The sequence below is a fragment of the Myodes glareolus genome, chromosome 22 (genome assembly GCF_982192425.1).
Source record: "Myodes glareolus chromosome 22, mMyoGla1.1, whole genome shotgun sequence".
Taxonomy (NCBI): Eukaryota; Metazoa; Chordata; class Mammalia; order Rodentia; family Cricetidae; genus Myodes; species Myodes glareolus.
The window spans coordinates 35,638,627-35,654,914 of NC_142047.1; the positions used below are offsets into that span (position 1 = coordinate 35,638,627).

A 16,288-nucleotide genomic window follows, 5' to 3' on the forward strand; every position below is an offset into this window, starting at 1 on the left:
AGCAAGCTCCCCAGCCCTTCCAAACCAGTTGTAAGGCTGCTGTTCTCGTGAGCTCTCACATCCTGTGTGCTACGTCCTGTCCTCAAGGACTGGTCCTGCAGGAACACAGAGCTGGCTTATGCAGGACCTTGTAGGCAAGAGGGGAGGAGTATACATAAGCATCAGTTTCTCAACCCAGAAAGTAGAGGGACTGAATAATAATAGCCCATGAGGAAGACATGGCAAAGTCCACAATAGTCATAGTGCTTAATCAAGGAATGGCACCATATGCCTATAATCCTAGCACCTAACAAAAGGCAGGAGGATCACTCCAAGTTTGAGGCCAACCTGGTCTATATAGTGAGTTCCAGGTTAGTCAAGAGTGACAAAAGAAGGCACTATTTAAAATAATAATAATAATAATAGTAATAATAAAAATAATAAATTAACACAGCATTAGCATAGAGTTAAACTTCTCTGTTCTTCTGCCCCCACTGGAATGAATAGGGGCTCTGCCCACACCATTTACTCATTTTATGGCTTCTGAAACACCTTCTTGAATCATTTTGTTTTCTCACTGCAAACCCCAAAGAGAAGCCAGATCACCTCCTCATTATAGCTTCAACTTGTGTAAGTTCAGATCCTGCCAGGGGTTTGAATGTGAACTTCTCTTTGGACAGTCTAGTACAGACCTCAAAAGAGAAGACTGGGCACCGAGCCTACATATCTTGAAGGCTGAGGTGATAGTTTAGCAGAGGAAGGTGCAGGTAAGGCACCAGGAGACAGCAGGAGCCTGAGAAAGACTTCACCTAGCCACTAGGGGTGAGTTCTGGACCCCATTGGTCCCCCACATCCCTGTCGGGTTAGGAAGGCAGAGAAAGGCTGTGCATTCCGGCAGATCTTGGGTCTCTACAAGAGCTCTTGGGATCCGAGGTACTCCTGAGATCTAAGGTGTAATGGAAAGAAACCTCAATGCTGCCATCATAAAACGAATGTTTGTGAGGGTGGATGAATCCCTTGTGGAGGTCCTGCGCCCGCCCTTTCCATGATGGGATCAACTTCTGGGGGCCCCTGCCTTTGCCAAGAGGGTCACAGCCAAGAGAAAGAAAACAGCTTGGTGCAAATATAAATACCTTTAATGAAAATTATGCACACTCTGCAGAGCCCACACGGCGGCCACTGCATGCAGTGATGGGAGGCAAGGGCACTGTTGGCTAGCCAACCAGACTGTTTAGGCCAGAGGCCCCAGGAGGCAGGCAAGTGCCAAAGCAGCAGCAAGCAATGCAGGGGCTGGGGCTGGAGCAAGTGCAGGAGCTGTGGCCCGTAGTGTCTCCTGGTTGGTCTCTGGGCCAGCAACCATCTCCCGAACACTCACAGGAGCGCCACAGAGGATGTGCAAGTTATCTGGGTGGGGGGCACGGCGAGCTTCTCGCTGCAGTGACTCCCACACTGCAGCGGCCTCCTCTGGGCAGCCGGACAGGACCCGAGAGGCACAAGCATGGAAGTCATTCCAGGATCTGTTACAGAATGGGGTTAGGGGAGTTGGGTAGAAATTTTAGAGTGGGAAGAGACTCAAGGCCCTGAGGTTGTTGCCCCAGTGGCACAGATTATTGGGTGGTACCTCCCACTGGCCCATTGCCTCCCACCTGCTGGTACCTGCAGACAGTCTGTAGCTCGCCCCCGCGGCCCATGCCATCCCCCAGGCGGATGAGACACTCAGCAAAGCCTTGGTATATGGTATCACAGCGGTTTGGGCCCTCAGAGGCCACAGCTAGAGAGGGTACAAAGACTAGGAATGGGGTGGGAATAGAGAAGAGTTGGTAGAATGAGCCAGGGTCCATTCATCAGGACCTTGTTTACCTGGCAGTGCTCTGGGGACATGACTCAGCGTGAGAGAGGTGCCCCCAGGGAACTTCAGGCTAGCTGGAGATCACTTGTCTTAAAGACAGGATCTGGACTGTGATGCACATGGAAGATGAGATGTGGGAACAGGAAGGGGTATGGGTTCAGAGCTCAGTTCCTTCTCTAGTTTCCGGGGCTCTAGAGCAATTCAGGGATTCAGGGGTATAGGGTCTGGAAGCATGAGGTCATGGGCAGAAGGCAATCTTTCTGTAGTTTTAATGAACTTCAGCTGGAACCCCCACTGCCTCCTCCTCAAAGACAAGTGTTTCTGCTGAAGCTGAGCGGCAGGGTGGGGAACCAAAGCCAGTCACCCTAAGTTCAGGGGTCTATGGCCTGAGTTCTACTAGGGGTCACAAACTCCCTTTGTCAGAAGAGGGGCTACAGGATTTAAAAGGTCTTCTCCCACAACTGAGCTGTTTGCACTTTCCCTCCTAAAACCACTACCACACTTCCCTAGAGCTCTACCCTAAACCCTTCACCCTACACCCAGTCTAAGAATTCAGAGAAGGGCTGCAGCCTGGGTCCAGGACACTCACTCACCGAGTGGCAGCAGCAGCAACAGCGTCAGGGCACAGGGTAGCGGCTGCCAGCGGCAGCGCCTGTGGCAGTGGCAGCAGCAGCAGCACATCATCCCTGGCTGTGAGCCTAGTGCAGGAGCTAGAAGCTTGGAGAGCTGCCTGTGGGCCCAGCCCCCAGAGGAAGGGATCCTGATTGGACAGGAGCTGGAGGCGGGGCCTCATCCCAGATGTCAGCCCCACCTCCAGGACCCAGATTGGCAGAGAAGGAAGGAAGGACCCCAGAGGGCAAAATTGCCTAGAGAGGAGATGTGTTGATGCTAAGCTGGCTCTAGGAGCTTTGTCTGAATTGGACAAGGGAGATAGGAGTAGACAGTTTATCAGATAAGAATGGGTGCCAAGGGACCCCCAGGGTGGGCTGGTTTAGACAGGCTCCCCCAAAGGGAGGAGACAACAGTTAGTCACATCAAAGGCAAATCAAAACCATACACATACTTTGTTTTATTCCAAAAGCCTTTAATTGAATTTCTCAATGTTTTTCAAAAACAAAAAGATCCAAATTATAGGTAAAAAGGAACATGGAAAATTCAACTCAAGTGGTATCACGATCTTGGGGTCATGATTCAGGCATGGCAGGACCCAAGAAAGCACAATACCTGCCCTGGGCCCAGCCTAATCCTGCTGGTAGACCAGTGTGTCCTGCCCCCTACCTCCCTCCAAACACTAGAGATGGAGATCTGGGCAGGCAAACAGCAGACACGGTCCTGCCTTGGCCTAGACCTGCCGACCAGCCTTCAGTGTCACCTGTCTCTGTTTAGACAGCTAAGGGAGGCTAGGGGTCGCAAGGCCATGTAACATTAGGCTGAGGCGACGGGCAGCTTTGCCAAGTGAGTTGTGTGGATCAGCCTGCAGGAACTGGAAGAGCTTCTGGCGTACCTGCGCCATGACAGAGCCCATGTGGTCTCGAGTAATGGGATCACTGTGGTCCAGGTGCATCACAGCCTCTTCCAAATAGCTGGGGATAGGGGGAAAGAACAGGCTATAGCTGAATGCCAGCAGATAGGAGTGCCCCCTAGTGGCACTGGAGCCCAGAGAGGTAACGGCAAAGACAGCTTCTAAGCCTCATTTCAGAGGGGTGGAGAACGTGGGTAAAAAAATAGGGATGAAAGTCAGGTAAGAGTAGGTGTCTGCTTTCAACTATTCTCTCTACCCCTGTCTCTAGCCCATCTTTCAACTATTCTCTCTACCCGTCTCTAGCTCATCTTTTGATCCCCGGCTGCCCCACTCACCTGAGCTTGAGGTCACTTCTAGTTCCAAGGTCAGATGCCAGCTGCTGGATTAGGGAAAGGAGTACAGGCTGGGACAGTGGACAGGGTGGCTGCCCAAAAACCTGGGCTGGGTCCACAGTTTCACACACATACAGCACCAGGTTGAGATCAGCGGCTGTCAGTGCCTGGGAGTAGAACAAGGCAGCATGCTCATTTATACCTAACATCAGGACAGGATGGAATGCTTGCTTCTCTGAGGTGTATGGCCTAAGGGCAGAAGACCAAAGTTGGATTCTAAAGGTTCCAGAAGTGACGTTCAGAAACTGATAGTGCTGTAGAGTTACTTTAGAAAATCAGATTACAAAGTTTTCCTGAGAAAGGTGATCATGAGGAAAAGTACGCTAAAGTGGGAAGAAAGTGGTCTAGCACAAGGAAACAAGAGGGGCAAAGGCTCAGGAAGCCAAAAAGAATCAGTGTACCAGACAGCCCAGAGCCTGCTGGGGAAGTGGGCATAGGTTACATAGACCCTGTCAGGAGACATCTTTGTGAAGGGATTATAACACTTGTCATACCTGCTGGAAGGCCTGATTGAGGTGGCCCTGCTGCAGTAACTGCAAGATATGGGCTTGTTGAGCCTGGCAGTCAAGGTGGGCGGTAGGGACAGGCGTGCCGGCAGCTGAACGCATGGCCTGCATGATGCTGGAAGTGACAGTGGCCTGTTGTTCCTTAAGGGCCACACTTACTTCACCCTTAACAATGCGTTGTACTTGTGCTAAAATTGACTCCTGCAAGCTGCAAAGGGAAGTGAGCCAGTGAGATGGATTGGAAGCCCAAAAAATTGTTCCTTCCTAACCACCTCACCCAGAGCCCTGCCCACACACCTGCCCACAGCTACATGCAGCTGGTGCTGCACCTCAGCCCGAACACTGCTGGACACAGTGGCCGCCATCTGCTCAGTGGCACTCTGCAGTGTGCTCACCAGGCCCCGAAGCTGGGCCAGGACAGGCTCCCTAGCTTCCTGTTCACGTGCCTTTCGGCTCTTCATGTGACTCTCGAGCTGCTGCAGATCTAAAGGTGACAACAGGGATCAGCAAAGGGATGACAGCAGAGCACAGCCGTTCTTCTACTTTGGGTTTTGTGACGCCACTCACATTCCTGTGTGCCCAGTCTAAAGCTGTCATTGATTTGCTGGAACATGGCCTGGCAACTCTTCTCAAAAGCTGGCAGTACCACGCTCTGGAAGGCTTCCCGGTAGGCAGCCTGCATTGGTCCCTGTAATGTGTCTGCAGCTGCTCGGGCAATGGCATCTGTCAAGTTCTAGAATATAAGGAGGGGTCAAGTTGAAAGCTTGAGTCCAGTTTGGCCTCACTTCCCATCTTGGACCCTGCATCACCTTGGACTTGAGTAGCTTAGAGATATTCTCTTTCATGCTGCCTTCCACTGCTGTAAGTTTGGTAGCCACGGAGTTGCTTAGCTGACCTGCCACAGGCTCCAGACTTCTGGAGACACCTAAGAAAGACGGATGAAACCAAAAGAAGTTTAAAAGCTTCCTGTACCCACATGGCTCACCCAAAAGAAATCTCATGAGAAACTCACAGGGAGGAACCGTCTTCTTGATTTCATCCCTTATACTGCGCTCCAGCCGCCCAGCCACAGCTGAAGACAAGGCCTGGGACAGCTGCTGTGTCAGCTGCTCCTGCAGCTGCCCACCCCGTTGCTGCCCCTCAGCCAGGGCCCGCTCCAGCCGCCGCTCTGTGGTGGAGCTAAGGAACAGGCCTACAGCACGACCTATACATTTCCTTAGACAAGAATGTTGCCATGCCCTACTGCCCTGCTGTGTCACTACCCCCAAGGATACGCTCTTGCTCATGCCGGGTCTCCAGGGCACGTTCTACGTGGTCAGTGACAGTGTTCTGTAGACCTTCAAGCTGGGCACAGAGACGCTGAAGCAGTTCTTCTTGGTTGTGCCATAGCTCTGTCAGCTCTCTTTGTTGTTGCCAAATTAATGCTGTCCAGTCCTCAGGTGGCTCTGCCACCTGCCAGTAACATTGAAAACTGATGAAATGTCTGTCCTTCCTATCTCCACCCACCATAAAAAGAAATAACTTAAAGTCCCTCCCTTCCTTGTGGGTTCCCAAAGGGATGGGGTCCCAAAGGTGCTCCCTTACATACCTGGTGCTCTGTAAGCCGGGATCCCACAGCTGAATCCCTACATAGGCAAGGAGCATTGGAGGTCACATCAGACAGCTTGGAGACCCTCCCTGGCCCCAATCCCAGAAACCTCCTACCCATCATCCTTCTTGCTTTTCCTCTTGAGCTTGGGTGAAGTCCGAGGGGATCCTTTGGTCTTCCAATCCTTGGTGGGCAGTCGTGGAGTAGGAATTTTGCTGCCAAAACCCCCTGAGGCAGAAGCAAGGCTGGCAACCTCGTCATCATGGTCACTGTGGAAGGGGAAGACGGCTAAGTGCCTGCTCACAGTCTGGCCCTCCTGTATGAGAGGAAGAACACAGAGCAGATGGTGCTTACCTTTGCTCAGCACTGGTGTCCTGGCTGTCATGTTGCTGCAGTAGGTGATAAGGTGGCCGGTGGAAGGCCAGGCTTTTGTGCTTTTCCTGGAGGCCATTCCTGGGGCTAAGGAAACACAAACTCAGTAGAGGATAATCCTAATGCCCTTCCCATAAGCATACTTTGCCCCTCTAAGCGCCTCACCTTTCTGCCAAGGTACTACAAGTCTCACGAGTAATGTCAGGTGCTGTAGGCCAGACTTGACTGTCAGGGGTTGCAACCTCCTGGGTCAAGGCTGCTTCCAGTAGGGAGGGAGTACTATGCCGATCCCCATCCCCAGAGCCTCCATCTAGGCCAAGCTGAGAGCCAATCTCAGGGCCTTGCCTGGGCCGAGGAGACAGTAAGTGTAGGGCTGAAGCCGCAGAAGCCATACTGTCTGGCTCAATGAGACCCTCAGGAACAGAGGAGCCAAAGCCACGGGACAGGGCCTCAGACGCAATTTCAGGGATGTCCTGGGACAGGGCAGTAGAAGCTGAGGAGATCACATCAGGGGAACGGGTGCGACTGGGAGAGGCCTGGGGTAACCCCAGCGGCTCCACATCCTGCAAATCCAAGGACAGTACAGAGGCAGCAGTAGACACCTGAGAAGGGCCAAAGATGGAGGCTTAAATACTAAGGAGTAAGGGGCACTGAGACACGGTACTGGTACTGTAGTGACGAGACAGTATAACAGGGAAGAGAGATGCAAGTAAAAAGCAGGGTCATAGTTCACAAGAGGGGGATGGGAGGCTGAGGAGATACCCTCCAAGGAAGATTAAAAAAAAGTCTTTATAACCTTTGGGGAAATATGAAGCCCTCAAGGCTAAGCAGGGTCAGCAGAAAAAGTACATTAGAATATAGCACCCCAATATTCCCCATTGCTCTCCACCTGCTACCCAGTACTTTAACACTTTACAGATTCTTTCTCTCTGTCTCTCTCTGTTTCTCTCTCTCTCTCTCTCTCTCTCTCTCTCTCTCTCACACACACACACACACACACACACACACACACACACACACACACACACACCTGTCCAGGTCCCTTGGGAGTCAATTTGTCAGCTGGGCCTGGGAGCAGACCAGGAAGGAGGCTTCGAGGGCTTGCCTGCAGGCTGCTGGTACTGTTTATTGTCAGACTGCCATCCAGCTGCAGCTTGGGACTCAAGGTCAGCTCCTCAGATGGCCTACTGGCAGAAAGGTAAGGCATTAGCTACTATGATTCATCACATCTGGCACCAGACTCTGCTATCACCCAGACTCTGCCTTACCTGGGCAGGGAAGGGTCCATAGCTGAGGAGCTACTCACAGCAGACACAGCTGTTAGGGAGCTGCTGCTGCTGCTGCTGCTGCTGCTGCTGCTGCTGCTGCTGCTGCTGCTACTAGGGGACGCAGAGATCTGGGAAGATCCAGAGAATGAGCACTAAGGCTGCTAATGGAACATTACCAGGTCTCTCTTCACTGAGGATGTACCTGCTGCAGGGAAGCGGTGGGCGTCATGAAAGCATCGGGTGTCATCAACTTAGGCTTGGTCTCACTGCTCAGACTGAGGAAGTCTGCAGGTGCAGGCAGTTCCACAATGCGTCGGAGGTCAGGCTGAGACCCGTGGGCAGCTGAAGCTAGCCCCTCAGAGCCTAGTTCAGGTCGAGACTCTCCAAAAGCTGTTGGGAAAGCTACTTGAGTCAGATCTGAGAACCATGTCAGTGTAACCTGCTTCCTTCCCTTCTCTTCCCTAACTCACTGAAGTCCTCGTGAGCCGTGTGGGTAGGGAGCGGAGCCACCACATCAGGGTTCAGCTGTGGTTGGAAGCGGATCTGCACATCCTGTAGTGCTCTAAAGAACAAGGGAGAGGGAGAACAGAATATCCAAATGAGCCAGGGCAAGGAGGGTAGGGGACAGACAGGACGCATGCACGGGCCTCCCTGACACTTACTTAGTGTGCACACAGAAGAGCTTGATAAGGACCCCAGCTGCAGACTCCACGGCACCAGCCCCATGGGAACTCTCTGAAAGGACAGTGGGGATCATTAAGTGGCCTGCTCTGTGCCTGGACACTTCCCACACACCAACAGACAGCCCTGACCCTGGGGCACCTCACCAGCCCCCAGACTGTCATTCTCCTCCTCAGCAGGCAGCACCTCAGTGTGCCGCAGCCGGCAGCGACTCACAACCTGGATCCCGAAGCTCAGCACAGGATGGGTGAGCAGGAACTCAGAGATGGAACTAAAGCAAGCACGGCCCTCGTCTTGGTTCTGCAGCAGTTCCATCACATAGAGGACCTGTGTGAATGATACAACCCTAACTGAACTGAGGTTGTGAGGGCTGTGGATCTGTCACATATCCCTGCCCACCCCAGCAACACCAGCGCTTCCCAGTACCACCATAGCAGCCTACCTTTCGCTGTACATCACTAAGAATCAGATACTCTGCTGAGAGGTCCAAGCAAACTTTGAGGCTGGGAGGTACACTCACTGAGCTAAAGATATCTGGGGAGAAACTAGGAAGCCAAGAAGTAGACCAAGTAAGACTGAGAATTCAAAGCAGCCATACCCCTGGCGTATCCTCAATCCCCTAGCTCTAGTATACCGAATGGTCTGCAGGCAGGTCCAGGACACTGTGCACCACATCTTCAGCTCCCGATTCTGGTCAGCGCCGGTAATGAGGAATCTCCAGAACGGGACCCTGAAAAGCAACAAGGCATTGACTGGTTACCAGCTAGGAGCCCATGGACAAGCTCGCCACCAACTTTGCGTACCCACTCACTCACTCAGGATCCTGTTTCTTGTGGTTATCACAGAATAAGAGGCAAGAAAGGGGCCGCCCATCATGAGGCTTCCATTCATGCAGACACCTGTAAGCAGACAGATAGGGACCTGAGTGAACGAACCACCCAACTTTCTAGACAGGAGGTAGAGAATAGGGTCTTTCAGGTCTTGCCTTACCTTGGCTCATCCTGACCTTCAATGTAGATCTGCCAGAACTTGACAAAGCCATCATGGCTTGCAGTAGCCAGGACAGTTCCATCAGGAGAGAGGGCTCCTTCACTGAGACACTGCAAAGAACCCAGAGAGTTCCAGGACAGCCAGGGCTACACAGAAAAACTGTCTCAAAATCAAACAACAGAAACAACCCAAACAGCATTGCTTTTCCTCCTGACCAGAGGTAGGAATGAGCCCTTCCTAAATGAGGCTGGTAGTGAGCTGGGCTGCCCAACAACAGACTCACACTTCTCTGGGACTGAATGAAGTGGGCAGGCACTACAGAGAAAACTGTCCTTCAGGGCACACCTAGATTAGAAGTGAACTGTACAAGTGAGGGCCAATTTGGGTTCCGCATCCACACTGGCAACTTGGGCAGTTATGAAAATGGGGAATAGATGAAGGGCACAGGAAGAGGAGAACAGGGAGGCAACCAGGTGTAGGCCTACCGTGCTATGGCCTTTTACCACAATGAAGCCCTGCTTGATTTGGCTGACGTCCACAGGCCAGGTGTTGTGGCTGGAGCGAAGCATATCCAGGTCCCATACCTCAGCCTAGCGGTACAGGAGGCATTCAGTGCACAGGCACAATATGGCAGTTCTGCCCCTCCTTCACCACACCCGGTTCTCTCACCCGGTCTTCATGCAGCAGGGCTACTGTTGGGCTACTCTCCTCACAACAGTCCTCACTCTCCTCAGGGATGAAGGGGCACCAGATGATCCTTCGAAAGTGGTTCAGTGGCGTGCCCTCTGGCTGGCGGATATGAACTAAAATCTCCTCTCTGAGTAGTGAGTTAAGGCTTAGATAGGTGGACGATAAAGTAAGTATCTCTAGAGGCCCTAGCCCTAGGCCCATCTCCACTTCTTCAGTTCCTTGCCTGGAAATGGATACTGAATTTTACCCTTAACCAGAGCCAAACGCCACACAAAAAGATTGCCAGCCTCATCCAGGCAGGCAAGCTGCGGAGAGTTGAGGTGTGCGAAGGCCAAATCAGCCACACTGCCTGTGAAACCTTTGAGCAGGGTCCGCTCTGAAGTGCTGACGCTGATCACACGGACCATTGCAGAGCCATTGTTGGCAGCTGGAATTAGAAAAGCAGAGACTCTAAGCAAGCACCCTGACCCATGCAGCGGCCCAGGAGCCCTGCCCTTGCCTACATCACTGCTATCATCACAGTAACAAGCCTGGTTTATCTAACCATCTCCCCCAACCAGCCCTGGGAGATGTCGAGGAAGCCCTGACAAACATTCTACTGAGCCTGACACTAGACCTGGGGCTTCTAGCAGAATGCTTCCTCTTTGCCCCCGCCCCTTACTTACCCCTAATGGCATATGCCAAGAAGGAGTTAGACACTGCAATCAGGTTGCCATAGTAGTATTTCTGCTCCCAGTCATACTTGGCGACAGGCTGTATTTTCACCTGAGAACTCAGAGTAAGGAAGGTTGAAGAAGCTGAGACCTGGAGTAGGTACCAATTCTGAGGACAGGCCAGGCCACAGAAATAAGCCTAGCACCCAATGATACCTCCCAGAACAGACTTCCCCAGAGGACTGGGAGTCAACACTGGTTTTCTGAAAATAAGGCACACTTTATATCAAAGCTGCTCTCATAGGAATTGGAAGCATACATGAGAAAGAAGAGAGAAGCTGAGTGTTCTCCCATACACTACATGTGACAGGACATTAGCCTGGTCTGTGGCTATGGCAGACCTTGTCCTTTCTCCCATTCTCTCTGCGTGTTAAAAACCATCAGACTATACTCCTAAAGCTAGCCATCACAGTCTAGTCCCTTACCTGGACACTTTCTTATGCCAGGCTCATTCCTGAGGATGAGTACCAAAGTCCAGCAATCAAAACCCCCTTTGGTCCACCTAATTAACAAGCCCAATCAGAATACACCACCACATCCTTGCCCATTCTAAAATTTACACTTGCAGGGGGCTGGAGAGATGGCTCAGAGGTTAAGAGCACTGGTTGCTCTTCCAGAGGTCCTGAGTTCAATTCCCAGCAACCACATGGTGGTTCACAACCATCTGAATGAGATCTGGTGCCTTCTTCTGGCCTGTAGGCATACAGAACACTGTATACACAATAAATAAAAAAATCTTTTTTTTTTTAATTACACCTGCAGTCAGGCATTGATGGTACATGCCTTTAATCCCAGCACTCAGGAGGCAGAGGCAGGCAGATCTCTATGAATTCGAGGCCAGCCTGGTCTACAAAGTGAGTTCCAGTACAGGCTCTAAAGCTACACAAAGAAATCCTGTCTCAATAAAAAAACAAAAAAAAAGAAAAAAGAAAGAAAATTATACCTGCAAGGTCATTTACTACCTTTTTCTGCCTGAGTCAGAAATCAATCACTTTAACTTTTCTTTCTACTTAATAAAGGATCTCATTGTGAAAATATGTGTTTGGGTGTGTGCCTGATCCAGGGTCTAGGAAGGAGGCCCAGCTGTGGGGAGTCTACTTCAACATGTAACTCAAAATCTTGGTACTCACCTTGTTGCTCCCCCGTGCCTTGCTGGAAATGCTAGAATCACTGCTGGCTACAATTTCCACCTCCTTGGCCAAAATCCCAATGCAAGTAGAGCTGTCATCTCCAGACAGGCAACTGGAAGAGGTACATAACCTAGTCTCTTGTTCACCAAATAGCTCAGTAGAGGGTGCTAAGGACTGATGACATGATGAAGATGTCTAGTCTCAGATTCCCAGTTCTGTGTGGTCCAGTGTTCCCACACACACAGTTCTCCTCACGTACCTCCCTCCTGACAAATGAGGTTAATTCCATTCTAGTCTTTAGCCTGTCCTCATCTCTTAGTATAAATTCAACATGATATTGTGCTTAGCCCCAGACTGTACAAAAGAGAGGAAGGAGAGGCTGCTGATCCCCTTGACCCTAATCTTATCCCTTTAGCTATACAAAAACCCCAAAGATATCATTACCACCATTAGTATTTCTCAGGTACTTACATGACTTGCTTTTCCTGCAGATTAATAGGAGGCATGGTCCGTATACCAGGTTTGCTTGTTGAGTTACCATCACCGGAGCTGAGTGGGTCTGGAACCAGGAGCCCATTGAGATCTCCATTGTAGGTACTGGATGGTCTTTGGCTCTCTGCATTGGAGCCTAAGGGGAAAAAAGGACACTGTGACAAGGTTCTTTACCTGCCGTGAGCTTCTCCTACAGCTCTAGACCACAAAGTAGTCATGAACACTTATTATATCCATAGGGAGGAGGGTCTCTTGTTCATTTTTATTCTACAAGTATGGGTGTAGAGCAGGACCATGAGACTCTTCTACCTGTGGGAGGGGTACAAACCAGTAAGACCTTCTGATGGGGCCAGAGGCACAGTTTAGTGGTAGCATGTTTGATTGCTTGTTTACCATATGTGAGACCCTTGGTTTGATCTTCAGCATCAATCAATCAATCAATCAATAAATAATAAGTGAGGTCAATTAATACTTGGGCTAACAAACAAACTTGACTTGAAGGAGGGTATAAGGATATTCAGGATATCACAACAATTGTGTTTACAGCATGCAAACATGGAAAATGTTAGGTGTTGTGGCTATAATCTCAGCACTTGGGAGATTGAAGCAGAAAGACAGTGAATTCATGGTTATACTAGGCTAATATGAAGTTCAGGGCAGCCTAGACTACATAATAAAATCCTGTCTCAAAACAAAACAGAAAGAAGTAGGAGAGATGGCTCTGTGTTGTTGCTCTTGCAGAGGAGCCAGGTTCCATTCTTAGCACCCATATGATGGTTCACATCCATCTGTAACTCCAGTTCCAAGGGATGCGATACCCTCCTCTGATCTCCTTAGGCCCCAAGCCCACGTGTAACACACATACATATACACAGGTTAAACAAGCAAATTTCTTAAAAATATTTATTTATTTTATTATGTATACAATATTCTGTCTGTATGCCTGCAGGCCAGAAGAGGGCACCAGACCCCATTACAGATGGCTGTGAGCCACCATGTGGTTGCTGGGAATTGAACTCAGATCCTTTGGAAGAGCAGGCAATGCTCTTAACCTCTGAGCCATCTCTCCAGCCCAATAAACAAATTTTTTAAAAGTGTGAAACAAAACAAAACAAAAACAAACAATCCAGAAACAGAGTATGGGAAGGATAGAGGAAAAGCAGGGCTGCTAATGCCTCTGATACGAGGCTGGATTGCTTAGTCTCTCCCTTTGTGCAATAACAGCCACAAAAATTCATTGCTCCCCCTCTTTTGTGAGACAGGGCCTTCCTGTGGAGTTCAGACAGCTGGCCTTGAAGTTGGGATCCTCTTGCTTCTGCCTCCTAAGTGTGGGAATTACAAGTATAAGCTAGCACACTTGGTTCTAGAAGAGTTTTAAATTGTACATAGTCAGCTGGAGCCAGTGGCCTGACTATTCCAAAGCAACATACAGACAACTGAGAACCTGCGTGAGACACCGGACTCCTAGTGGTAGAGTCTGTAGAGATGGCTCCTAATTCAAGCAAAGACGGGGCCTGACACACTGAATTAGTAAACAAGCCACCTTGGGCAGGGAAGCTCAGAAGGAAAGATAAGCACCGGAGGAACTGGAGAAAGAGGAGAGAAGCTATATGGGCACGGAGTAGAGTGTGGAATCAGGAATGACAATATTTCAGATGTTTGCAATGGCTGGTCCCACTCCTCCTTATGGCTTGGGATTGAATCCTGGGCATGCCATACATGCTAAGTGGGTTTTGTTTTTTGCGGGGGAGGAGAGTGCTGGGGATGGAACTCAGGACACTGCACATGCTAGATAATTGCTCTACCACTGAGCTATGTATCCAACAATTTATGTATTTACTTTTTCACTGAGATTTGATCTCAACATGTAGCCTGAAGTGGCTTTCAACTGACAATTCTCCTACCTCTGCCTCCCAAGAGCTGGGACTACAGGTGAATGCCACCATGCCTGATTTTTGGTTAAGTTTCAAAGACTCATTAATTCAAACACCACTTTCTGAACTCCAAGCTAGTAAGGTGCTTCAAGAAAAGACCAAGTTTTCAGTCATGAAATAGTCTAAGGGCTGATAAGTCTCAGGTCCGTCAATGAAAAGAGACAAGCAAAATGTACTTGGAAAAAAAAAGAAAAAAGAATAAGCATGGTGGCCCATGCCTTTAATCCCAGCATTCTGGAGGCAGAGACAGCTGGATCTCTGTGAGTTCAAGGTCAGCCTGGTCTACAGAGTGAGTTCCAGGACAGCCATGGATACACAAAGAAACCCTGTTTCAAAATACAAAAAACAACAACAAATCAAGTACCAGTCACTAAACAATGGAGTTCCAGGGAAAGACCCCTCTCTTATCTTTCCTACGACTAGAACCACTCTAGCTGCTCAGGGATAGGCTGACTACTCTTCCTCCCAAGCAATCTACCATAAGGATAAACAACGGGCCTAGTCTGTACAGTTAACTATGCCAGGTTCTACCAAATCTCTATGGAGTGTAACCTGCTCAGCTGAGGGTGGGCATCAGAGGCACAAAGCACCTCATGAATAAAGGGAGCACGCACTACAGGCACGAGGCAAAGACCCAGTGGTCTCAGGCAGCGAATGGATTATCTGTATCAGTTAACCCTACTGGAGAGCATATCAGTGCCGGCTTTAGCAGTCTGGGTCCTCTCAGCAAGTATAACAAGGTGTGAGAGAAGAATCAGTTCTCAGTTATGGCCTACATGTACAGCACTATCACCAGTCAACCACACGACTTTCAAACATCGAGGTTTCATACACACTATTTCCTTTAGGTAATATGTGCTTTCTATGTAAGTACCTAGATAGTTTTCCTGGCATTCAATTTCTTGTCTATAGTATTTGACCTAGCCTAAATAGTTTCCTCTCAGACGTGCCCTGTCTCCCTCTCTCGCTCTCTCTCTCTCACACACACACACACCTACACTGCTATCACAGTACCCAAACAACCATCTTTTACAGTAACAACAGTATACCACAACTTTGTAGGCTTTCTGCCCTGGAACTCTTATCTGGCAAGAGTAGCACCAAAAGGGATACTAGGAGCCCAAGTAAAACTCAGATGAATTGGGAACATATGGGTTTGCAAATGTGTGGAACCTAATCTAATCAGAGGCACAGTGTCTGTGATTTGCCTTCAATCTATTAAGAACTTGGATTTGGGATTGTCCACCTTTTATCAGAAAATCACTTTCAGAGTAACATCAGGCCTGGAGCCTACAATCTGGGGGAGTGGGGGAAGGCAAGTTATGAAGAGGAAAAGAGGCTCTCCTGCATATCGCTTAACTCTAGGCCCAGAACTCGCTAAACAGACACTGCACCAGGCCTCTGAACCATGACGAGTAGGGGCACAGGGCCAGTCCTCAAAACACTGGAGTTTGGAGTCAAGGAAACCAGAAGGATTGGGTAGATTCAGAGGACCCTTATCTTTGGCCAAAATACTTAAAGACAAGGCAGAATGACTTGCACGGGATGGGGAGAGGTAAGGTTAACACCCAGGGGTCTGCGCCATTCTCTGGATATGCCCAGGGATATCTATGACTCCAATATCCGTCCTCCGCAATCAAATGGGAGGATCCAGAGCCTGTCTAAAAGGGCATGCAGCACCCGAGGACGGTTCAGATCTACGCCAGAGGTCGGCCTCTTCGCCAAGAGCCCACCCATTCCATCCCGGTTCACCTCCGGCGGGCCGGTCCAGCTTGAGGATGTCCCGCAGATGCTGCGTGGCGTCCTCGATGTCGATGCTCGCGCAGGACGCCATGGGCCCAGCCACGAAAGTCCGGCTCGCAAGAGGTTAGTTTCTCTACCTCCGTGCACTGTCCAAATTCGCTCAGCCACGACCCCGCCAGATAGCAGAGGACCAAGCACTACACAATATCTAGCCGCAGTTCGCAAACCGCCACCGGGGCTGCGTCTCTGAGCCCCGCCAACCCCACCAACCGCCTCCACTTCCGGTCCTACTGACCTTTTCTTCCCGGATCCTACAAGGACCGCAGAAGAAAGGTTCCGCAGTGTGGGCGGCCAATTAGTTCCCATCTAAGCTTGCCTTCCTTAGTTGCTTGTTTCAGGCTAGCCCAGCAGTGCAGAAATTTACCAAGACTGAGAAAGA

At 50.1% G+C, this 16,288-nt stretch overlaps 2 protein-coding genes across 5 annotated transcripts; both read right to left on the bottom strand.

The window, feature by feature from the left end:
- Positions 1-1,097: 1,097 nt before the first annotated feature.
- Nrn1l (neuritin 1 like) lies at positions 1,098-2,741 on the bottom strand. Of its 2 annotated transcripts, none has more exons than XM_048437069.2 (3): positions 2,422-2,741; positions 1,636-1,750; positions 1,098-1,496 (listed from the first exon to the last, which is right to left on the bottom strand). In XM_048437069.2, exons 1-3 carry the CDS (start codon positions 2,510-2,512, stop codon positions 1,211-1,213), a joined length of 492 nt encoding a protein of 163 aa, XP_048293026.1. In that variant the 5' UTR covers positions 2,513-2,741; the 3' UTR covers positions 1,098-1,210. The 2 variants fall into 2 exon arrangements, with proteins under 2 accessions (XP_048293026.1, XP_048293025.1); XM_048437068.2 differs by having other exon boundaries at positions 1,636-1,768.
- A 150-nt stretch (positions 2,742-2,891) lies between these two features.
- Positions 2,892-16,139, bottom strand: Edc4 (enhancer of mRNA decapping 4). 3 transcript variants are annotated; one of them, XM_048437063.3, is made up of 29 exons: positions 15,859-16,139; positions 12,152-12,308; positions 11,681-11,792; positions 10,503-10,602; positions 10,075-10,264; positions 9,817-9,964; positions 9,633-9,737; positions 9,148-9,257; positions 8,973-9,056; positions 8,792-8,887; positions 8,600-8,702; positions 8,304-8,484; positions 8,139-8,211; positions 7,947-8,038; positions 7,679-7,866; positions 7,477-7,604; positions 7,239-7,392; positions 6,374-6,810; positions 6,191-6,295; positions 5,953-6,105; positions 5,837-5,873; positions 5,523-5,700; positions 5,261-5,416; positions 5,058-5,173; positions 4,816-4,981; positions 4,546-4,732; positions 4,237-4,456; positions 3,686-3,849; positions 2,892-3,411 (listed from the first exon to the last, which is right to left on the bottom strand). In XM_048437063.3, exons 1-29 carry the CDS (start codon positions 15,938-15,940, stop codon positions 3,219-3,221), a joined length of 4,215 nt encoding a protein of 1,404 aa, XP_048293020.3. In that variant the 5' UTR covers positions 15,941-16,139; the 3' UTR covers positions 2,892-3,218. The 3 variants fall into 3 exon arrangements, with proteins under 3 accessions (XP_048293020.3, XP_087756363.1, XP_048293019.3); XM_087900237.1 differs by having other exon boundaries at positions 6,374-6,771; positions 7,239-7,395; XM_048437062.3 differs by having other exon boundaries at positions 7,239-7,395.
- Between the last annotated feature and the right edge of the window lie 149 nt (positions 16,140-16,288).